General features: G+C 35.4%; 1 protein-coding gene across 4 annotated transcripts in view; it reads right to left on the reverse strand.

Annotated features, from left to right (window-relative positions):
• Nucleotides 1–21,255, reverse strand: part of LOC106872443 (uncharacterized) — a 547,002-nt gene that overhangs the window by 21,464 nt on the left and 504,283 nt on the right. For all 4 annotated transcript variants that reach the window (XM_089365395.1, XM_089365396.1, XM_052973789.2 and 1 more), the window contains exons 13-16: nucleotides 15,656–15,800; nucleotides 8,557–8,719; nucleotides 3,809–7,376; nucleotides 1,705–1,928 (exon numbers count right to left, since the gene is read on the reverse strand). In XM_089365395.1, coding sequence (XP_089221521.1) covers nucleotides 1,705–1,928; nucleotides 3,809–7,376; nucleotides 8,557–8,719; nucleotides 15,656–15,800 — 4,100 coding nt within the window. The remainder of the gene's footprint in view (nucleotides 1–1,704; nucleotides 1,929–3,808; nucleotides 7,377–8,556; nucleotides 8,720–15,655; nucleotides 15,801–21,255) is intronic.

Here is a 21,255-nt window from a genome sequence, read left to right on the forward strand (position 1 = left end):
TACCAAGGTACTGTCAATTCGGATAGCTGATCCCTCAGTTGGGTCAACATTTGGCAGACTCTCTTTCTACCACTCATTCTCTTCATTTAGCAACCTTTCATAGTGGCATCTCCAAGTCTCTTTCTTTGCAGCATCATTAAATACAAATGAACAATCATCCATGAAGACACATTTCTCTCCTATGACAATGCAATTTTCTCTCACACACTCTCTTGAAATTCGAAACACATCAAGTCTTTGGTCCTCATGATTCAGAACATTGGCAAATTTCTTATCTGTTTCCCTTCTGGCTAAGTAAACCTGTCTCCTAGCTTCCCTTCTGGCGATCTGATACAATTCCCTGCTACCACTACACTTCCAGTCCTTCCATATATATATATATATATATATATATATATACATATTCTATCAGAATATGAACAAGATGATGTGAAAAAATTTGATAATAAAACAGGTAATCGTGAAGGACTATAAACATGATGTCACCCACTGAAATGTATAATACTTTAACAGTTGATAACTTAATCTTTAAAATAATTAAGGTAATCACACTAAGCTTAGGACAAAGTAAATTTAGCCTGAAGTGCAAATTGCAGTTTGAAAACACATTTGAAGTGCATAGAGGGAGTTTTAAACAGATCCATCTATGCAACTTACCATCACTCGAATTAGTGGTAAGTTTGAGGCAGATGGAACTATTCAAAATGTGCACAAGAAATGTTCCAGAAGACTGTGGACACTGACAAGCCTGACAAAGCAAGAAAGAGAATACTAGAAACATTGACAGAGTTCAAGAAAACCTGTGTGGTAAATGAGTCAGAAGATAAGAATTTTTAAACGAAACGTCCATCATGTTTTAAAGCATTGTTATTGTAAAAGTTACATTTCAAGAATCATCCATGCTCTCAATGAAGATGATCCAGACCAAAATAGTAGGGTCTTGACAAAATGTGTAGAAGAAGCACACTTTCCAACAAAGATTTTTTTGAGTAATGAGACTTCATTTAAATCAAATGGCTAAAGTAACCATTGCAGATGCACCTATTTTGCGACTTGAAAATCTGCATAATATGGAAAAACATTATGTTAATTAAGCAGGAGTGTGAAGCATGGTGAAGCTTATCATCAAAAGGATTCATTGATCCATTCTTTTTTGACAGTTCTAGGACTGGTTCCATTTATTTGAACTTCCTGTAACAATTTGTCATGCCAAACTTTCAAGAGGATGTTGAAGATGTAGAACTTTATTTCCTGCAAGAAAAGACACCCCCAGACTTCCATAGTAATGTAAGAACCTGTTTTAATGAGACTTTGCCAAACAGGTGAAGCTGAGTGTAGAATTTCAGTAAAATACTTTCTGCACCTACTGGATCACACACTAGTAGATGTTTTTTTCTTTTTTTATGGAGATACTTAAAAGACAGAGTTTATGGTAGAAAACTGATAACAGTCACTAAATTGAGAGAAGACATTGAATGAGAATGTACACAAATACCAAGCAAAATATTCCTTGATGTTTGCAATTCCATTGCTTTGCTTTATCAGCAGTGTCTGAGACCAGAATGACCATCAGTTTGAAAATAAATTGTTTGTAGATTCTATTAAATTTTGAAAACGAAATGTAGTTTAATAAACACCAACTTTATAATTATTCAGTGTGTGTATAAAACTTTTGGGACACTGTATATATAATATAGACCTTACCTCAAGTTCGTCTTTCCGTCTACGATGCATCCTTTCAACGTCTTCACTGTCGTAATTACGAATTTCCATTGGCTCATCTTTTAGTTTCTGAATTTGTCGTGTGTCGACCCAGGCTTTTGATGAAGGACTAGGTGGTATCTGTTGGCCATTGGCATCTCCCTTTAAGCCACAAAGTGGACTGCCTGATGCTGACCTAGCTGGAGCAGAACGACTACGCCGGGACCCTGAAAGTATAATAGAGTTAGTTTTATTTCAAGGGAAATCTCAACAATCCAAAGGCAAGAAACCTCTATACCCTATATTCCTCAAACTCATCTTTCACAATGTTGACCTATCAGCTGTTCTGTGCCTCCATCAATGGTACCTAAACTTAAGTACCATATTCACCTGAATCTAAATTTTATATATGTATGTATGTATGTATGTATGTATGTATGTATGTATGTATGTGTATATCTATCTATATGTGTGTGTGTGTGTGTGTGTGTGTGTGTGTGTGTATAGAGCGTTAGGTGTGATGTACAGAAACTGAATATTGAGAAAAAAAAGTCGTCAGAATTTTGGAAAAAAATCCTTTTATTTCTTCATTATTATTAGCGCTTTCATTCCTTGACAAGTTCTAGAAAAGAATGAAAGCGCTAATAATAATGAAGAAATAAAAGGATTTTTTTCCAAAATTCTGACGACTTTTTTTCTCAATGTATGTATGTAAGTATGTAAGTATGTATATATATGTGTTTCTCAACCAAAACTATCTGATGAATGGGATTGTGAAACTCTGAGTAACAGTTTGTGATGTTATTGCATTTTTATTAATAAACTACACACACACACACATATATGCATATATATGTATTGATCGCTAAGTCCACAATTTTTTTTTCATTCCCTCTCTGCTTATTTCCTCTTATTCCTTTCTGTCGTAGAGCATAGGCTCGAAACATAAAAGACTTTCTTACTTTCCCAAGCATCAAACTAATACACCTGCTTGTTGTTTATACACCTGTCTTTGTCTTTTGTTTTTCTGTAAATTTCAACTATATATAGGGATATATATATATATATATATATATATATATATATATAGAGAGAGAGAGAGAGAGAGAGAGAGAGAGAGAGAGAGAGAAACAAAACCTGAAAATATTCAGAAGATGAACATGTGTATAAATTTATAGATATTCATATATTTCCAGAACAAGCTTTCATGGAATGCAGAAGACTAAGGGGAGAGGGTATTTATCTGCCTCACTATATCGATGTCAGCTCACATGAATCTCTTTTCACTCTTGACCCCTGTAGACTTAGTCCTTGATATTGACTTTGGAGTGTAAGTTGAAATCATTGAACACTGCAACATGTTTTCTATATCAAGCATCTCTGGGTCTCACCTGTTGACACTATCCATCCATCTGTCCAGCCATACATACATACAAAAGTACAAGACACACACACACACATACTCCTTTATCTACTGAGGTTAAGATATTTCATTTATAGATTTTAAAATGTAAAAATCCTAATATTTTTTATGAATCTTTGTAAAAATAGTTCCTGTATTCTGTAATGTAGTAACATTGGTAGGTGATATTTCCAAAGATTTAACATAATTTTAATGGCAATACACAGCATCACTAATTATATTTTTAATTAATTCTCAATACAAAAACATACAGCAAACTTATCCATCATTTGTAAGTGAGTATGACCTGGTAATGTGAACCATGCTAATTGTTTTAGGTGCCTGAGTGGTCATGAACAGACATGGACATCTTCTTGGCCTACGCACTCTTGCTCCAGCAGACATCCTGGGGCAGTTGGAAAGGAGAGATAGATAGATAGATAGATAGATAGATAGAGAGATAGAGAGAGAGAGAGAGAGAGAGAGAGAGGTGGGGTATGCATTAGCAGTCAGCTAGTATTTTTTACAGTCAAGTAGACTAGAGCAACATGAACGAAGTGCCTTGCTTAAAGACAAGGCATTGTCTGGTACAGGAATTGAACGCATGACATTATAGTCATCAGTTGAGCACTCTAACCACTGACTCTTGTTGTATACCTGTCTGGTTGTCTATAAGTCTTAAGGACGATGAAAGGACATACGTACCTGGTACTTTTTTTCTCCGTGTCCCTTTTTTACGATCACTCGACGAACACTCGCTAGCTGAGTCTTCATGGGCTGACGATGATGATGATGAAGAGCCAGTTGCCTCACTGTCTCTTAACATGCTTTCATATCCACTGCTTGTTCCCCCACCATGTAGCTTATCTGACCGACTGCCCATTTGTGCACGTATTTCTGTACTTACTGTACTACTGTTATCACTGCAATGCCCACTACTTGAATGTCTCACCACTCGTGGTTTTGTTACAGTTGCATAAGGAGACAAAAGAGCTTCCTCACCACCAACAATTCTGTTGACCTTTACTGCAACTTCTGCATTTTTAACCCGTCCCCTACGTCCTTCATCATGTACTTTGGATGGTGTTGTCTTTTCTACTCCAGTTTCAGAACTCTTACACCATCCCTTTTGCCCATCATCATGTGGTTTTGATTGGGTTGTCTTTTCCACATTTGCTTTGTCTTTCTTGCGCAGTTTTGTCAATTGACAAAGATTTGAAGGGTTAAATATTGGAAGCCTTGAGCGACTGGGCGATTGTGATTTTGAGCCAGAAGATCTGTTTCGGGGATTTGATGTTGTTGATTGTGTGGCAAACCTTGACATTTTAGAACCTCGCTCTTTGCCCCTACTATTGTGGCTAGATGATGTTAATGAAACTGTTGACCCCTTGCAATGCTTAGCTTGAACTGTAGGAGATGAAGATGATGTTGGATGAGGCACTTGATTGTTATGGCCTGATGATGATGTCAATGATGGTGATGATGGCAGTGAACCTTTACAATACTTAGCTTGAGTTGTTGGTGATGAAAGTGGAAGAGATGACCCAACATGACTGTTATAAGCGGATGATGGCACCTTGTTCTGAATTGTTGGAGATGATGTTAGTAGTGCTGGTCCTTGATTACTATAACTTGACCCCTCAACAAACTTTGTTTGGATCTTTGGAGATGAACATTCTTGAGAACCTTGATTGGTAAGGCTAAATGATGTCGTAACCTCACTATGTTTGGACTGAATTTTCCCTGGTGAAAACGACACATCAGCTTCCTTGGACTTGGAATTGATCTTATTTAGAGGTCTCTGTAACATTGAGGGTGACAAGGGTGTTACATTATTAAGATTGTATACAGGGACTTGTGATCCTGAGAATTTAGACACTTTATCATCATCATATTGTGAAATTACTGAATAACCTGGTAAACTTGACACCTCTAAGTTATCATTATTGTCTGACAACAAACTAATATTTTCCGATAATGGTTGTTTCGATGTTGTTATATATATGCTAGATGATGTTGGGTTAATAGTATAATTTTGCTTTATAACAGATACATCAAAAGCTCCACCATCTTCATGAAATATTTCTTTTGATAAACAGGGCTCTGATGCACCATCAATATTTCGGGAACATAATAGTTTGCATTCCAAAACAGACTCTTCTTCAGAAACTTCTTCGAGGTCGGAGAGTTTGCTTCCTTCATACTGACAATGGCTTCGTACATCCCTCATTAGTGTTGATTGTTCACTATGAGCTGCATTAAGGGCTTTGAGTTTCTGGACAGTAATAACGCGTTCCTCTTCTTGTGCAATAGCCAAGCTTTCAGGATCTTCTTTTGGAAAAGACACAGTGCTGAATGTATCATCATCTGTAGCATCAGGATTATTTTTCCTGGCAAGTTCCAGCTGTTGATCAACATGAATTTCATAGATTGATTCACGGTTTGAAATCAGGAGGTTGGCAAATTCTGTCTCTGGATTGTTATCATTGACAGTATCACCACTATTATAGAATCCTTCAAACTTCTGTTCGCCGCTAACTTCATCATCGGTAAACCAAACTCTATCAATCTCTTTCCCAAGAGCTTTAGCATCAATAGAAGCTAAAGTTTCAGATCCAAGAACCCCACCATGTTTCAAAGCACCAAACTTGAGATTTGAACTTGAATTTCCAGCTTTGATTTCATGCTTGCTTTGCTCTTCTTCAGTTGAAACGGTTTTCAGCCACTCAGCAACTCTTCTTGTTGTGTGAGCATTCACACTAACACAGTCGGTTGTTTCTGTGACGGGATCTATTCTTGTTGATGGTGGCTGAATGTTGTTTATTGTAGGGCATGGTTTGATGGAAGCTTGGGGTTGGCTGTAATTTGAGAAGGACTCTAGACTTCCTATGACTTGATTACAGGAATCAACTATAAAACCGAGGTTCGGATCGTTTTCTTCGCATGGTGCTGGTAAAGAATTATCTGGAAATGTTCCATGTCTTCCAACCCAGCCTGTAACGAAATTTTCCAAACCGTCCTCGATACCAGTATCAACGCTATTTGCAATTGCTTCAACAGAAATATCATCCTCTGTAGACTGTACATTACTATGGAAACTTACTGGTCTTGAATCTGATGGTTCAGCATTTATTGAATCCACACTGGCTGTACTTTCAGGTCGTGATCCTTGGTTGGGTACATCTTGCTGCTGTATAACTTTTGAGTCAATAGGAGCAGCAAGCATTGGGGACGGTGGAACAGCAATACTTCTGTCTGGTGATTTGCGATTAGATGTGGACGGCTGGTTTGTTTGCGAAGGGCATTTCTTTCTGCTGCTTGGCCCAAAGTGCTTCGCTTGGTTGATATTAGATACCCGTGTGTCACTAGTGGACATGTCCGCACCACTGCTAGGTCCATCTATCCAACGCTCTGGTTCACATTCCTCTTTTGGCATTGTTATATTGCGTAAAGTTTGGGTATCTCCATCAGATGAATTCCCATTTCGTCGCTTAGCAACCCAGACACGTCCCCTAAAAGCCTCGTCTGTTTCTTTAATAGCTCGAGGTTGTTTCCTTGAAGATCCATTGCCTGTTCTCACCATAAAAGCTTGAGGACCATCAACCCACAGCTCCGTACTCTTTTTATCAGGATAGATAGCAGCCCCAGGACCATCTACCCACTGCTCCAGAAATTCTGAACCTTCGTTGTTTATCTGATGTCTACCATTCACTCCACCTTCAGGTTTAAATTTCGATAATGGCATCTTTTGCTTAATATTTGTTCTACGGGCAACTTGATAACCGGTAGAAGAGGAGACCAGTGGTGGAGAGGGACAGTCTTGTGAGGAACTTGGAGTTGCAACAGGCGACATAACAGGAATTCGCGATTGTGGACTTGGCTCCCGATTATAATATAGTTTGCTGACAGAAACACGTCCGGAATCTACCGGGGAAAATTTTCTACCAGTGTCTGATGCAGATCCTTCATCTCCCGATGACCTGGATCCACTTGTTCGACGTGGCAGACGTGGATTAGTTCGAGGGAGCAAGGGTAGGGATTTTGGTGGGCCTTCATTATCAGTCAGTTCTCGATCGCTTAATGACTGACCATTGATACCCAAATATATCACAGTGTCACATGACTGTTCGCTTCCTGACGTACAGTCTGGGTCTGATAGGGAAGATGAGTAGAGGAAATCTTCTCTAAGGGTACCCATTCGAAACCCTCTTAAAGGTCGTCGTAACCTTCCAGATTCATCTGTAGAACTGTCTTCAGAACTGGTACTTGAAAACTGCAAAAGACAATGAGAAATCAAGTTTAAAAAAAAAAAAAATGATAAAAAGTTCAAATGAATTAATGAAAGTGTACATGGATGCATGCTTTAAGTCATGTACATACACATACAAATATACTCACACACACACACATCCATTCATCCATATACATGTACATGCTTACATACATACATACATACACAGACATAAACATACACACATACACATATGAAATCATACATATATATACAATTAAAAAATGTACCAGAAACATTTAGCAGTTGATTCAATAAATAATATTACAAATTGGGATCTGTATTTTTTGTTGTTAACAGAAATCATCATTTAGATAATTAATAGTTCTTGTAATGAAAAATGAAATTTTAAGTGATTTGAATTTCTTGGTTCACTACGTTAGATACACCAGCAGTTTACTATTTATTAAATATATTTATGACTGCCCATATAAGTTGATGTAAGTCTCCAGTTGTGACCCTTACATTTGGAGTCTGATGAGAACATTTGAGTTGCATCCCTGTTTTACTTTAGTGTAGCGGTGCCTTTCCTTTTGTAGTTCAGTACCCCTTTCTCACCAAATGGTGTTTTCTTTTTGTCTTTTGCTAATACCACACCCACCACATAAACTAAATTTTTGCGACCATTTATCATCTATATTTTTTTAGATATTACTTCGTCCTATATATGCCTCCTTTTAGATATAAATGTGTGCACTAATGCCTTCTATTAAACCTTTTAAATGGAAATTATGAAAGTAGATGAGGACTTATGTAATGGAATTGATTATAATTTTATTATATTGAACCTGAATGCATCATTATGTTCTCTACTTGCTAATAACACAATATCCGAAACATATTTTAATCCTGACAAAGATTTTGTTTTGAAAATGTGTTTAAAATACTAGTATTGTACATGATTTATAAACATCTTATTTCTAAGAAAACATGACCACCCTTAAATAACTATCACATACTCTTAATATTTACAGCCTTCTTGTAAGCTCACAACAACCCATGTGTGTGCTATACTCCAGGGTAAGAACCATTGCATTTGTGTATAATGACCATGCTTTCATTCTCATGTTAACATAAAACAAATAGCTGGTGTCTGATGGGCAAAATCCCTCTATGACAAAAGAGAGAGAGAGAGAGAGAGTACAAGAATAACACTAGTTACCTTCATCTTCCGTCTCCGCAGACGATGGATCCGAGAAGCAAGCTGGATTACCTGTAGCGTCTCACTATAATGCGTGGTGGTTGCTGATACATGTGCTATCATACAAGTACGACAGGACACGTTACCAAGGGAATCCCTTAGTAACCTTGCAATCTTGGCATCTCTGTAACAATTGAAATAATGGGTTATAATATAAAAAGGGTGTACAAACAAATTGAAAACAAAGAAACCTCAAAAACCAATGTAGAACAAACCTGCCTTGTAAATATATATTCTAAATCTAAGACTTTAATTACCATATTTGACAATTTGGAAAAGGCATTTCTTGCCTAAAATTCTAACTGAAAAATCAGCCAGTGACTTACAAGACCAATACTTAACTTTCTGGCAAGTGGTTTTTCATGGAAATGCTAGCTGAAATTAAAGCCGTGTCTTATAAGTTCATACACCTTTTGAAAAAAGCCGCCAAAATGATATGTATCATGCATATATATAAATACAATTTAAATTAAATTTGTTGAGCAGAATCTACTGAATATCATATAAGTACTTGTACCTTGTGCATTCTTGAAGATAGTTGTCATCATCATCATCATCATCATTTAACGTCCACTTTCCATGCTGGCATGAGTTGGACGTTTTGACTGGGGACTGGTGAACCAGATGGCTGCACCAGGCTCCAATCTGATTTGGCAGAGTTTCTACAGCTGGATGCCTTTCTTAATGCCAACCACTCCGAGAGTGTAGTGGGTGCTTTTACATGCCACCGGCACGAAGGCCAGTCAGGCATTACTGGCAGCGGCCATGCTCCAATGGTGTTTTTACGTGTCACTGGCACAGGAGCCAGTCAGGCGGCACTGGCAATGCCCTCGCTCGAACGCTGTTTTTCACGTACCACCAGCACAAGTGCCAGTAAGGCAATGCTGGTAACAATCATGCTTGAATGGTGCTTTTTACGTGCCACCGGCATGGGGGCCAGTCAGCGGCCCTGGCAACAATCACGCTCTTAGCGCTCCACTAGCACGGATGCCAGTCAAGCGATGCTGTAATCGAATTTGATTTCGATTTCATTTGCCTCAACGGGTCTTCGCAAGCAGAGTTTAGTGTCCAATGAAGGAAAGGTACGCATATGTGGGCTGGTTACTCCCTGGCATAGTCCACAGGTTATGGTCTCACTTGGCTTGCCGGGTCTTCTCACGCACAGCATATTTCCAAAGATCTCAGTCACTAGTCATTGCCTCGGTGAGGCCTAAAGTTCGAAGGTCGTGCTTCACCACCTCATCCCAGGTCTTCCCAAGTCTACCTCTTCCACGGGTTCCCTCAACCGCTAGGGTGTGGCACTTTTTCACGCAGCTATCCTCATCCATTCTCACCACATGTCCATACCAGTGCAATCGTCTCTCTTGCACACCGCAACTAATGCTTCTTATGTTCAGCTTTTCTCTCAAGATACTTACACCCTGACGGGTATACACACTGACGGGTATACACACTGACATTACACATCCAGCGGAGCATACTGGCTTCATTCCTTGCGAGCTTACGCATGTCCTCAGCAGTCACGGCCCATGTTTCACTGCCATGTAGCATGGTTGTTCGTACGCATGCGTCATACAGTCTGCCTTTTACTCTGAGAGAGAGTCCCTTTGTCGCCAGCAGAGGTAAGAGCTCTTTGAACTTTGCCCAGGCTATTCTTAATCTAGCAGCTACACTTTCAGCGCACACATCCCAAAGACTTTCAAGGTAATATGACCTTCATGTTGTATATGCAACTTGTAGATGACAAACGCAAAGTAAAACATGTGGCATTGATTTTGCCCTTTTTTAAAATCCTGCATTGCAAAACAATGAAGGGAAGCTTTTTTAAAGGAAGTATTTTAAAAATATATGTCTTTTATATGTAAGCCTCCTTCCTGCACACACGCACACACGCACACACGCGCACACGCACACACACACACACTGTGTCTCTGGAATAGCAATCATCACTAAAATGATATTTTTTGTGTTTTGTAATTTTCTATCAATTTATTGCATTCTACATTCTAAAACAGTTGTAACTTGCATTAAAAAAAAGAAAACAAACCGTAACCCCTTTTTCTCCTTCATTGTACTTTCCACAACGAAGTAAAGTTAAACACCACAAATAGATTCTTTTATTCTTTTACTTGTTTCGGTCATTTGACTGCAACCATGTTGGAGCACTACCATAAAAGATTTTTTTTTCATATTCAGTCAAACAAATGGATCCCAAGACTTATTCTTTGTAAGTCTACAACTTATTCTATCATTCTCTTTTGCTAAGTTATGGACACAAAAACACACCAGCACCGGTTGTTAAGCGATGGCGTGGTGGTGGTGGTGGGGAAACACAAGTATACACACACACACATATATATGTAGGTGCCATGCAGTGGGATTGAATCTGGAACCATGTGGCTTTGAAGCAAGCTGCTTAACCACATAGCCACGCCTGTGCCTAATGGATGTATAATGAAATTAGAATTTTGAGAAGAGTATCCATAAAGCAACATTTACAGTCGTTTATTTAAACTTTCTCTGCTGAATCGTAGAATTCAATTACGGACAGAAGACGGCTTTTGTGATTTAAATTTGGTGATTTTCAAAGATATTTTTTTCTTGTGTCTGATGGTCTCACCAAATCGAATATAAAATGCATATGATAAGTGCAAACACACAACCACACGACATAGTAACCTGATCTGAGATCGTGTGCTGGAATGAAAACAATTGCAGCGTGGAAGGTGTTTATAAGCCATTTAAAATAACACACACAATCCGTTAGATTCACTTCAACATTTAAATTTAATTTGTCAAAATATTTTCATCGCTTTGAGACCGCGACCTGTTCACTGACAAAATTCTGTGCTGCATATTAATTCTATTTACGTAATAGTGTCTTGGAAAATGGCTAGAAAGTAACTGTTGTGAAGCTTCTGGTATACACACACACGTCAATATTGTGTGTGGACACGTTATGTTCATTTACGTCCCATAAACTAGCGCTTCGACAAATATACATTAATAAATTAATGCAAGTGAGTGCTTCAGTACAGTCACAATTCAGTAACTCTAATAATTGTTTAACAAATTAATCTCCCTTGAAAGAATTTTCAGTTATCTCCCTTGAGATAATAGAGTTATTTCCCCTGATATAGTTGCTGGCAATGTCCATATATAGTCTTAAATAAGCGAAGTTACCGACAGTCATTTGGGACATGGCAACGTCAGTAATTTTTATGTCACATTTTCAATGTACATTTCTCTCTTGATATAGTGGTATTAGTAAAATCTGAAGAGTTAAAGGAATCATTACTAAAATTGTACGTGTTTGAACTGAAGTCGTTTGCTTGAAATGTAGTCATTAGTAGAAAAGAACATTTGGGTAAAGATATAAATTTTTACTACTAATCATAAGTAAAAAGTAAATCAATTTCTAATAAAGGTTAATTTAAAATGTTATCTTGCCTATGGTAATTTTTATAGAACTATTCATCTTAGCAATCATATGGTTATGGAACAAGAGAGATGAGTCGAGTTGGAAGCTAGAAGGAGATAAGGAGCAGTGATTTGACCACCTCTATTGACCCACCAATGGAAAGGTGTTACAGTGCAGAGTAGAAACACTAGCTTTTCCTGGTCAAAATTCCATTCATGCTGGTGAGTGGAAAAATAGCAACTAACGAATGTGTATATATATATATATATATATATATGATGGTGATGCTTTATCTACTAAGCTACTGTTGATTCAAATAGCTGGTATGTATGTATACACACACACACACGCACACACACACACACGCACACACACACACACACACACACGCACACACACACACACACACACACACACACACACATATATACAGCAGCACCATAGTCAACTGCTATAAAGGTAAAGGTGATGCTTTAGATACAAATAATTACAGAGGTATCAAGCTGTTAGATCAGGTAATGAACAGACAAGCACACATACACAAATGAAGACTGAAACACATGACCATATATACACACACACTTTACTTCACACAAGGATACATACAGAGACATACGTCCACACATATGGACATACACATCCATACATACAAACATGGTACATAGTTGAAAAACACACACACACACACACACACACACACACACACACACACACACACACACACACACACACACAGAGGTACACACAAGGAGACAGAGGTGCATACATATATAAACACACGCACACATACACATACATAAAATACACACAAACACGGACACGCAAGCACATGAATATGCAGAATACATACATAGATGCACACACATACATACATATATATATATATATACATACACACACATATATACATACACACACATGCATACATACATACATGCATACATAGGCGCACACACACACACACACATTGACCCACACATATGCGCACAAACAAACAAAAAGAATGCAGCGTAAATAACGGACAGAGTGAAGACTATTGAAAAGGTTGCAAGACGCAACGAAAATTTTAGGGAAATAAAAATAAGAAATAAGTGGAAATTTTACAGGTGAGTGTGTTCAATTTTAAGGCATTAAAAGAGAACAACTCTCCTCAGACACAACAGAATATGCTTCAACACACGAAATCACATAAAAAATCTTGCAAACCAAATCCAAAAACAAAACTATAATGAAGTTACAGGAAAATATGTAAAAGATTAATAAGAAATTATAAAACTTGAACAGATTTGTGTTTTCAATATAACACATTTAAAGAGAAGGTATTACATATACACACATATACATACAACAAACGAAGGTCATATTGAAAGAAATGCAAAAGTGTGTATAAGTCTTTTATTAATTGAAATAGGTAATTCAAATTGCAGATCTTGCAAGAACTACCCTTTCACTATTGTAGGTCTTCTTCCTGCTCATTTTCACTGCAGGTAAATAATGAGTTCTAAGCAGAAGCAACAAACTATCTCCCTGATGAAGGAATAGGGTGGTGCAGACTGTCTGACTTTTACTGATGGCTACAGGTTGTTTAAAGAGCTGACATTATTGACAAGAGCAATAAGTACAGATGGATAAAAATGAGAGAAATCAACATCTAAGACAAACCATACTGTGGGAGACAATCTATTGCAATCACTGATACAAACTGCTAGCATATGGTTGAATTGGTTTGTGCAGACAGACAAGTCATCACTGGTGAATTTGTTGCACAAGTGGACTGTGGTCACACTGAACTTCAGATGATGGTGGAACAGTTTGGGTATCAGAATGTGTGTAAAATGTGTAAAGTGTATACCTTGGCAGTTGATACATAATTTGGGAAAGAAATGGGTAGAAATCTGCTCTAATCTGTTGAAAGCATTTGAAACCAATGAAGATATGTATTTTTTTCTCATCTACTGACAAGAAATGAAACAGCTGTATCTTTATGGACTGGAAATAAAGGTCCAGTACATGGAATGATATCAACCTATTTTCCAAAGAAGTTTAAGAACCAGTAATAGACATAGAATGTTATGTGGGGTGCTTTTTGGAATGACAAGAGATGTCATCTTCCTGGATTTTCTGGAATGTGAGAAACCATTAGGAGAAAAAGACTGGACTATAATCTAAAAATGGTCCACATTCACCTGAAAATGTACAATTACATACACACAGCTACAAATCAGGTAAATAGTAAAAGGTCAGTGGTCAGTAGTTGCCCCATCCATCATACAGCCTTCAACTTCTATCCATTCAGTTCAATAGGGGACAGTATTCAAGGTCATGAAGAATTGGGTACAACAAAGCACACCTTAATATTTTCAAAGAGGATTCAGGAGTTGCATTCAATGATGGTGCAAATACATCACATGTGATGGAGTCTATGTTGAATAAAAATTAGAGGAAGAGTTACTCTACCAAACATGTGTAATTTAAGCGGCCTATGTTGATTAATAGATATGTTATGCCCACTTTTACATAATTTTCTGTAAAACACTCATGTACTCCTCCATTTACACATAACCCTGCTTTAGAATAAATATTGATGTGTATAAGACACACTCTCCATAATGGCAGAACTAAATTGAAGACCAATTTTAGATTCCATTATTGTAGTCAATTATTTTTACTGAACCAGCTTATTGCTGCATTGTAATTATTGGTTAGCTTCTGCATGAGTAAAGTAATTTACATTTTGCTTTAAATGGTGAAGGAGACATATAAAGACTTTGTTAAATGATATCTTTATATGAATTAATATCTATTGCTGATTTTTCATATTAAACTTTATCATATTGTGTACATCCATTGATTTTAACTGTTATGGTTTTATTAATTAATCAAATTTGTTAAATACATAAGGCAGACATAAATGTCTGCATGTTTGATTCAAACTTATCATAGATGTGGAGATTAACACAGCAACTAGGTGGACAGCCATTATTATGAAATTGTATTTAAAGCCACTGTTGTTATGTTTACAGCTAAATCAGGGAAATTGATTTGAATGCTTGACATATTTTTCAATGTTTTATGTAAATCACTGACATTCCAGCTCATAGTAAATTTTAATCACTTTATATGCTTGAAACATGTTTTTAAGTATAATGCATGAAATAAATATATATATAAACAAACTAACATTTGGTTTTTATAAGCATTAAAATGTGTACAGTAAGATACAAATAAGATGATGATTTATTTTTTAATGCAGACACTTAATTGGAACAGTAGAAATATTGGGTAAATTACCCTTACAAAGTGGTAATTTCAACAACCAGATATGATTGTTGAAAATTTTTTCCATTTTGTAAGGGTAATTTACCCAATATTTCTACTGTTCCAATTAAGTGTCTGCATTAAAAAATAAATTATTATCTTATTTGTATCTTACAAATATATATACATAATACTACATATAAAATAACATCTAAATATAATGCATAATATATATTCACTGTATAAATATGTATTGAATGTGCTTTGCTTTTGTCTAAAGAAAATACTTAGGTAGCTACCTTGATAAATAAAATTGATAAATAACACAATAGAAACTGGTAAAATAAATGGATAAACGCTATAAGGTGAAATATTTACTACCTGTGAGGTATGTGTCGTTGTCCATTGAGAAGAGCCAATATAACATTTCCAAGTGCCGAAAGGCTCAGTGAGACATTATTAGGATCCTTTGACTTTGAGCAACTTCCAAGATCAATAAAATGTAAGCGACTCCTTCCACCAGCCACTACAACAAAAGAAAAGTTAACATAAGTTGTGATGCCCCAGCATTACTACAATCTTGTAAGAGGGTATATGGAGCTGGTAAGGATACCTACCAGCTAGTTATTTTTTTCCCATTTCTTTTCGAAAAAGCATATAAAAAGTAGATGGTAAGAAATTAACTTTAAATAGAGGCTGAGTGTAGAATGGGGCTAGTTGGTTTGTCACGAAAAACAGCGGGTAAATTAGATTCTTCAAAGAAACAAAGAAACAATTGGTGGGTACAGAAATGACTGAGTCTTCACCACTTTATTACTTTATTATCTTTAAATACTTAATTTTATTCTTCAATTTTTAAAATTCTACTTAGCACTTTCTTGTTTATAGTCAACCTGACCCTTTTTTTTGTTTCTTTATTTCTGTATTTTGTATTTTGATTATAATTGTATTTTACTGTATCTATATCTATAGTTTAGTTTTCTCTGTAAACTGATGAAAATGACATAGGATCTAATGAGAAACTTATTTAAACGATCACCTGAAGAGGTGCATATTACACCTTGGATGGATGATAATGATTATATAACACCTCATCAAAATACGACAAGGTTGAAAATATGTTGAAACAATTGTGGTGATTTTGATTAAAAGAATGTCTGTCTGTCTGTATATATATATCTATATATATATATTTTCGAATGGAAAGAGGCTGCTCTTTCTCAGGGACGTATTTCATCCAAATGTGCACTGGTTTAGCTCTATATCAATTAACTTTCCTGGAATTTGTTAATTTATGTTAGTATTAGGGTTTATTGATGGTTCCTCTTTGACATCAGTACTTTACACTTATGAAGTTCCAGTTATCATTATAGTTGTTTTCATCTATCTGATATAGGAACTCTCCACTCATTAGGATGTAAATGAATATATGTCAGTTTTGCTCTGAAGAGATTTTTACCTTTTAAATTCATAATGCAGTTTTAATTGTAAAATATGAATGAAGATGGGTGAGAAATTGAAACATATGTAGGCAGCGTGAAATTGACTATTATACCAATAAATTGACTTTTCTATGTTCATACTCTCCATTTTCTTTATATATATATATATATATATATATATATATATATATATATATATATATATAGTAGAATAAGAAATAGAAAGTCCTTAGTACAGTATTATATATTTGGTAAAAAGGAATAAAAACGGCTCTTCTGATAATTTTTCACTTTCATAATTATCAGTTTATAACCTCTTGTATATAAACATCTAATTATAAAAGGGGAAAAATTAAAAAATTATCAGAAAAGTAATTTCTATTCATTTTTTTCATATATATATATATATATATATATATATATATATATATATATATATTTGTATGTATGTATGATGATTGCCTAGCTGGCTAAAACTGAATTCACTGTCACTGCTATTCTTTGTAAATTTTTACACTACAAAAGTATTGAGTAATCCTTCAGTTTAATGCAGAAATTGTTTTTATTATAACATAAAAACAAACTTTAATATATATATATATATTGATAAACAAGACTATAAATTAAAACCGATTCAAATATCAGTGACAAGCTAGATCTCTAATAGGTTTTTCCTGAAGCCTTAGTAACTTCTAAGCTGAAGCGAATACAACATGGACTTTGTCTGTCTTAGAGAACCGAGGTAAAATTATACAAATGTGACCAACTGATTAATAAATTCTATTTATTTTATTTATTTGTGCAGCTGAGGATAGCCCTGCAATTAAATTGATGTGATGATTGCATTGTTCAATAAAATGTAGCCACTTGTACTGCATCACCTCTGGATATCCTGTTGTTTATTTTGATATATATATATATATATATATATATATATATATATATATATACATACATACATAGTCTTATAATAAAAACCACAAATCTTGTAAGTACAGCTACCATACATGCATGCACATGTAGTTTACTTATTGCAATTATAATTTTATTATATTTCCAAGCTCACCAAAAGTAACCTATATTTTACTATGCTCCTCCTACAACCAATATAAATACAGCTACCTACACTGTCATCTTACAAATATATAGACATCTGAGTGTAGCATTTATAGCAGTATGTGTATGTCTGTCTGCCTATGCAATTTCATGGTATTTCTTCTGGACGCATTCATATGGAGATATTTGTGCACCCATGCATAACTATTATACTTTAGAACAAAATGGTGATCATTAATTTTTTTATTGTATTTATATATTCATTTTACTTTTCCCCTCAAGATCTGATACTTATATATCTGTGTGTAAGTATAAAAAAGTGTGTGTATATGTACACATGAATGTGTGTATGTGTATACGTGTATGTGTGTGTGTATAGGTAGGTATTTCTCTCTCTCTCTCTCTCTCTCTCTCTCTCTCTCTCTCTCTATATATATATATATATATATATATATATATATATATATATATATATACACATATATATATATGAGGACTAAATGTAAAGACAAGGCAGTTATATACAAAAAATATTTAATACATTTGATAGAAAAGATGTGTTTACATATAAAAGGATCCAACTTAGACAGAAGAGAAATGATATCAGGAATTAAAAGGCTTGAATAAGGGTTTTATGAGTTCTGGACTTTTTACCGAGTCCCAGAGTTTTATGGGTCCCTGAGTCTTATGAGTCCCTGAGTTTTATGAGTCCTGGGTCGAATAAGAGTTTTATGAGTTATGGACTTGTAAAACACTTATTCAGCCCCTTTAATTCCTGATATCATTTCTAAGTCAGAATTTTTTTATAAGTATACATATGTACATTTTTTCTATTAAATGGATTTAATATGTTTGTACATCAATTTGCCTAACTTGATTCTCCTTACATTTACACCTTTACCCGCTCAAGTTTTTTAATCTGTTGAGCACTACGAACTGTATTCTATAGTAGTAGACATTTGCCCAAGGTGCCACACAAAGAGACTGAACCTGGAACTATGTGGCTGAGAAGCAAGCTTCTTACCACACAGTTATACATGTTTATATACACATATAAATGTTTGTATGTGTGTATGTGTGTGTGTGTGTAATGTATGCTTCCTTTTTTGGACATTAAATGCATTTGTAAACAGACTTTTTGTCCTGCAAGCACAAGTGGTGCCATTTGCTTCCAATCTTCCATAAAAAAACATGACCAGGAAAATATTATCTTGTTAGGAAATAAGAAAAATCTACTTCAACATGCAAGAATGGAAAAGTAGATGTGATGATGAGGCGTTCATTGAAACAAACAGCAGTTAAACATTGCCTCTCTAGTCTTACATTTTAAGTGAATGTTTTATGAATGTGAAGGATTTCACAATGTGATTACTTTTTGGGAGATGTAATATATTATACCACATGTTATGCTACTGCTGCTGCTATATGTTTGCTGCTTAGTGTTTTTTTTTTACTATGCTTGAACACATTACAGTGACAGCAAACAGTGTGTGTGTGTGTGTGTGTGTGTGTGTGTGTGCGTGTGTGAGCGTGCACGTGTTGTTTCTGCTGCCTTCTGGCTTTTACTTTCCTTGAATGGTATCCCACTGGCAACCCATTTACTGCCTGCTGCTCAATATTTTATGCTGCAAGCACTTCCATAATGAATCATCACCATCACCATCATTGTTTGAGCATGTATATTTTTCCATGATCTTTCCATGGGTCAGAAGAAATCCGTTGAAGTAGATTGTTTACAGCTGGATGCTCTTCCTGTTGCCAACCCTCTCTGTTTCTAAGCAAGGTAATGTTTTCTCCATTAAATAAGGTGTTTGCAAGAAAGAAATATTCTCACTAGTAATGATTAGACCCAAATAAACAACTAAAATGGTAAAATAATTGAAATTGTTTTAAAAAGCCAGTCCAAATAGTTCACTTCCCTCTTTGATAAATTGTTATGCCTTAAAAAAAAACAAAAAAAAACAAACACCCTTTATAAATGAAATTCTTTAGCAATATTGGTTAGCTTTCTTGTAGGTTAATTTTACCAATTCTGGGAATATTTAAACTACGAAGAGTAATGAAGTGGAGTTACTGTGATAGTTAAGAACATATCAAAACGAATAACACTGTTCTACCATTTAATCATTGATGATTAATGGAGTCTGTGTTAATTGAAGTACGTAGTTGCCTCCCTTACGTCACTTTCGTGGTATTTGTTAATCTCAAATTTTCTTTCGTTGGAACGATGTTTAAAGAAATCGTTTTCTTTTAAGGGAATCCAAGGAGATGAAGAGATACTAGTAACTTTTCCAGGTCCTCATGAAAATGATGTGTTTAATGTTGATGATTTTCAGTTGCAATATCTGTAAAACAAGTCTGTGTGGAATGAGAATGACATGTTTTGTGATAGGCATTCTTAAGGACCAGCAGAGGTAAAGACAACCAAGAAAAAAAGAGAGCTGAAGATGGAGGTAAATTCATAAAACATAAAAGATTCTCCCCCCCACCCACCTCTCTCTCTCTCTCTCTCTCTCTCTCTCTCTATATATATATATATATATATATAAAGTGGGTATAATGAAATGAATTGATAAGCCCACATGTAAATTCCAAAGGTACATCTTTTTCCCCCTCTGATGGTAATTATGCTCATGTCACATAAATGTAAATTTAATGTACAAATTTGTAATTAAATTATTGAATATTAATTGAAACAGATGTAAGAAGCAGAGATGACCAATTTGTTGTTAATAATAAACAATCATTAACTTCCTTATCTCCATTTTCTTTTCTTCTTTTAAATAGAGATAAACTATATGCTTAATATATACCTATTGTTTTAAGGGAATTTAATTTCCCCCAAAATACTAGGTATTGAACCAGTATTTCCTTGGATGCAACCATCCCTTCATGAGGTTAACACAACCTCTAATTAAATTTATACATACACACACACACACATATATATATATATATATGTATGTGTGTGTGTGTGTGTGTGTGTGTGTGTGTATAAATTTAATTAGAGGCCCAATATATATATATATATATATATATATATATATATATTGGGCCATCCCATAAATAATGCAATTTTTTAAATACTTCTTTTATTCTTCAAAATTAAGATAAGCAGATTTCTTTTTTTAGTCTAAAATATACTCTCCTCCATTTTCTACAGTGCTCTTCCATCTCTCTGGCAGACTTGCAAGGCCCCTCATCCAAAATTCACTTGTCCGTGTCGAAAAATATTCCTCCAGTATTGTTCAGACCTGGTCTACAGAACTCATATTTTTTCCATCCAAAGGCTTTTTGAAGACTGCAGAATCAATGATAATCAGATGGGGCAATGTCCAGCGAATATGGTGGGTAGGACATCGTTTCCCATTCCAACTGCTCCAAGCATTATCCTGATGGAAGAGTGCTTTTCATCTTGAAACCAAGGATGGTCATTTTTTCTTCTAGCGCTGGCTTAAGCCACTCAAGCTGCTCACAGTAGAT

The sequence above is a fragment of the Octopus bimaculoides genome, chromosome Z (genome assembly GCF_046866305.1).
Source record: "Octopus bimaculoides isolate indiv1 chromosome Z, ASM4686630v1, whole genome shotgun sequence".
Taxonomy (NCBI): Eukaryota; Metazoa; Mollusca; class Cephalopoda; order Octopoda; family Octopodidae; genus Octopus; species Octopus bimaculoides.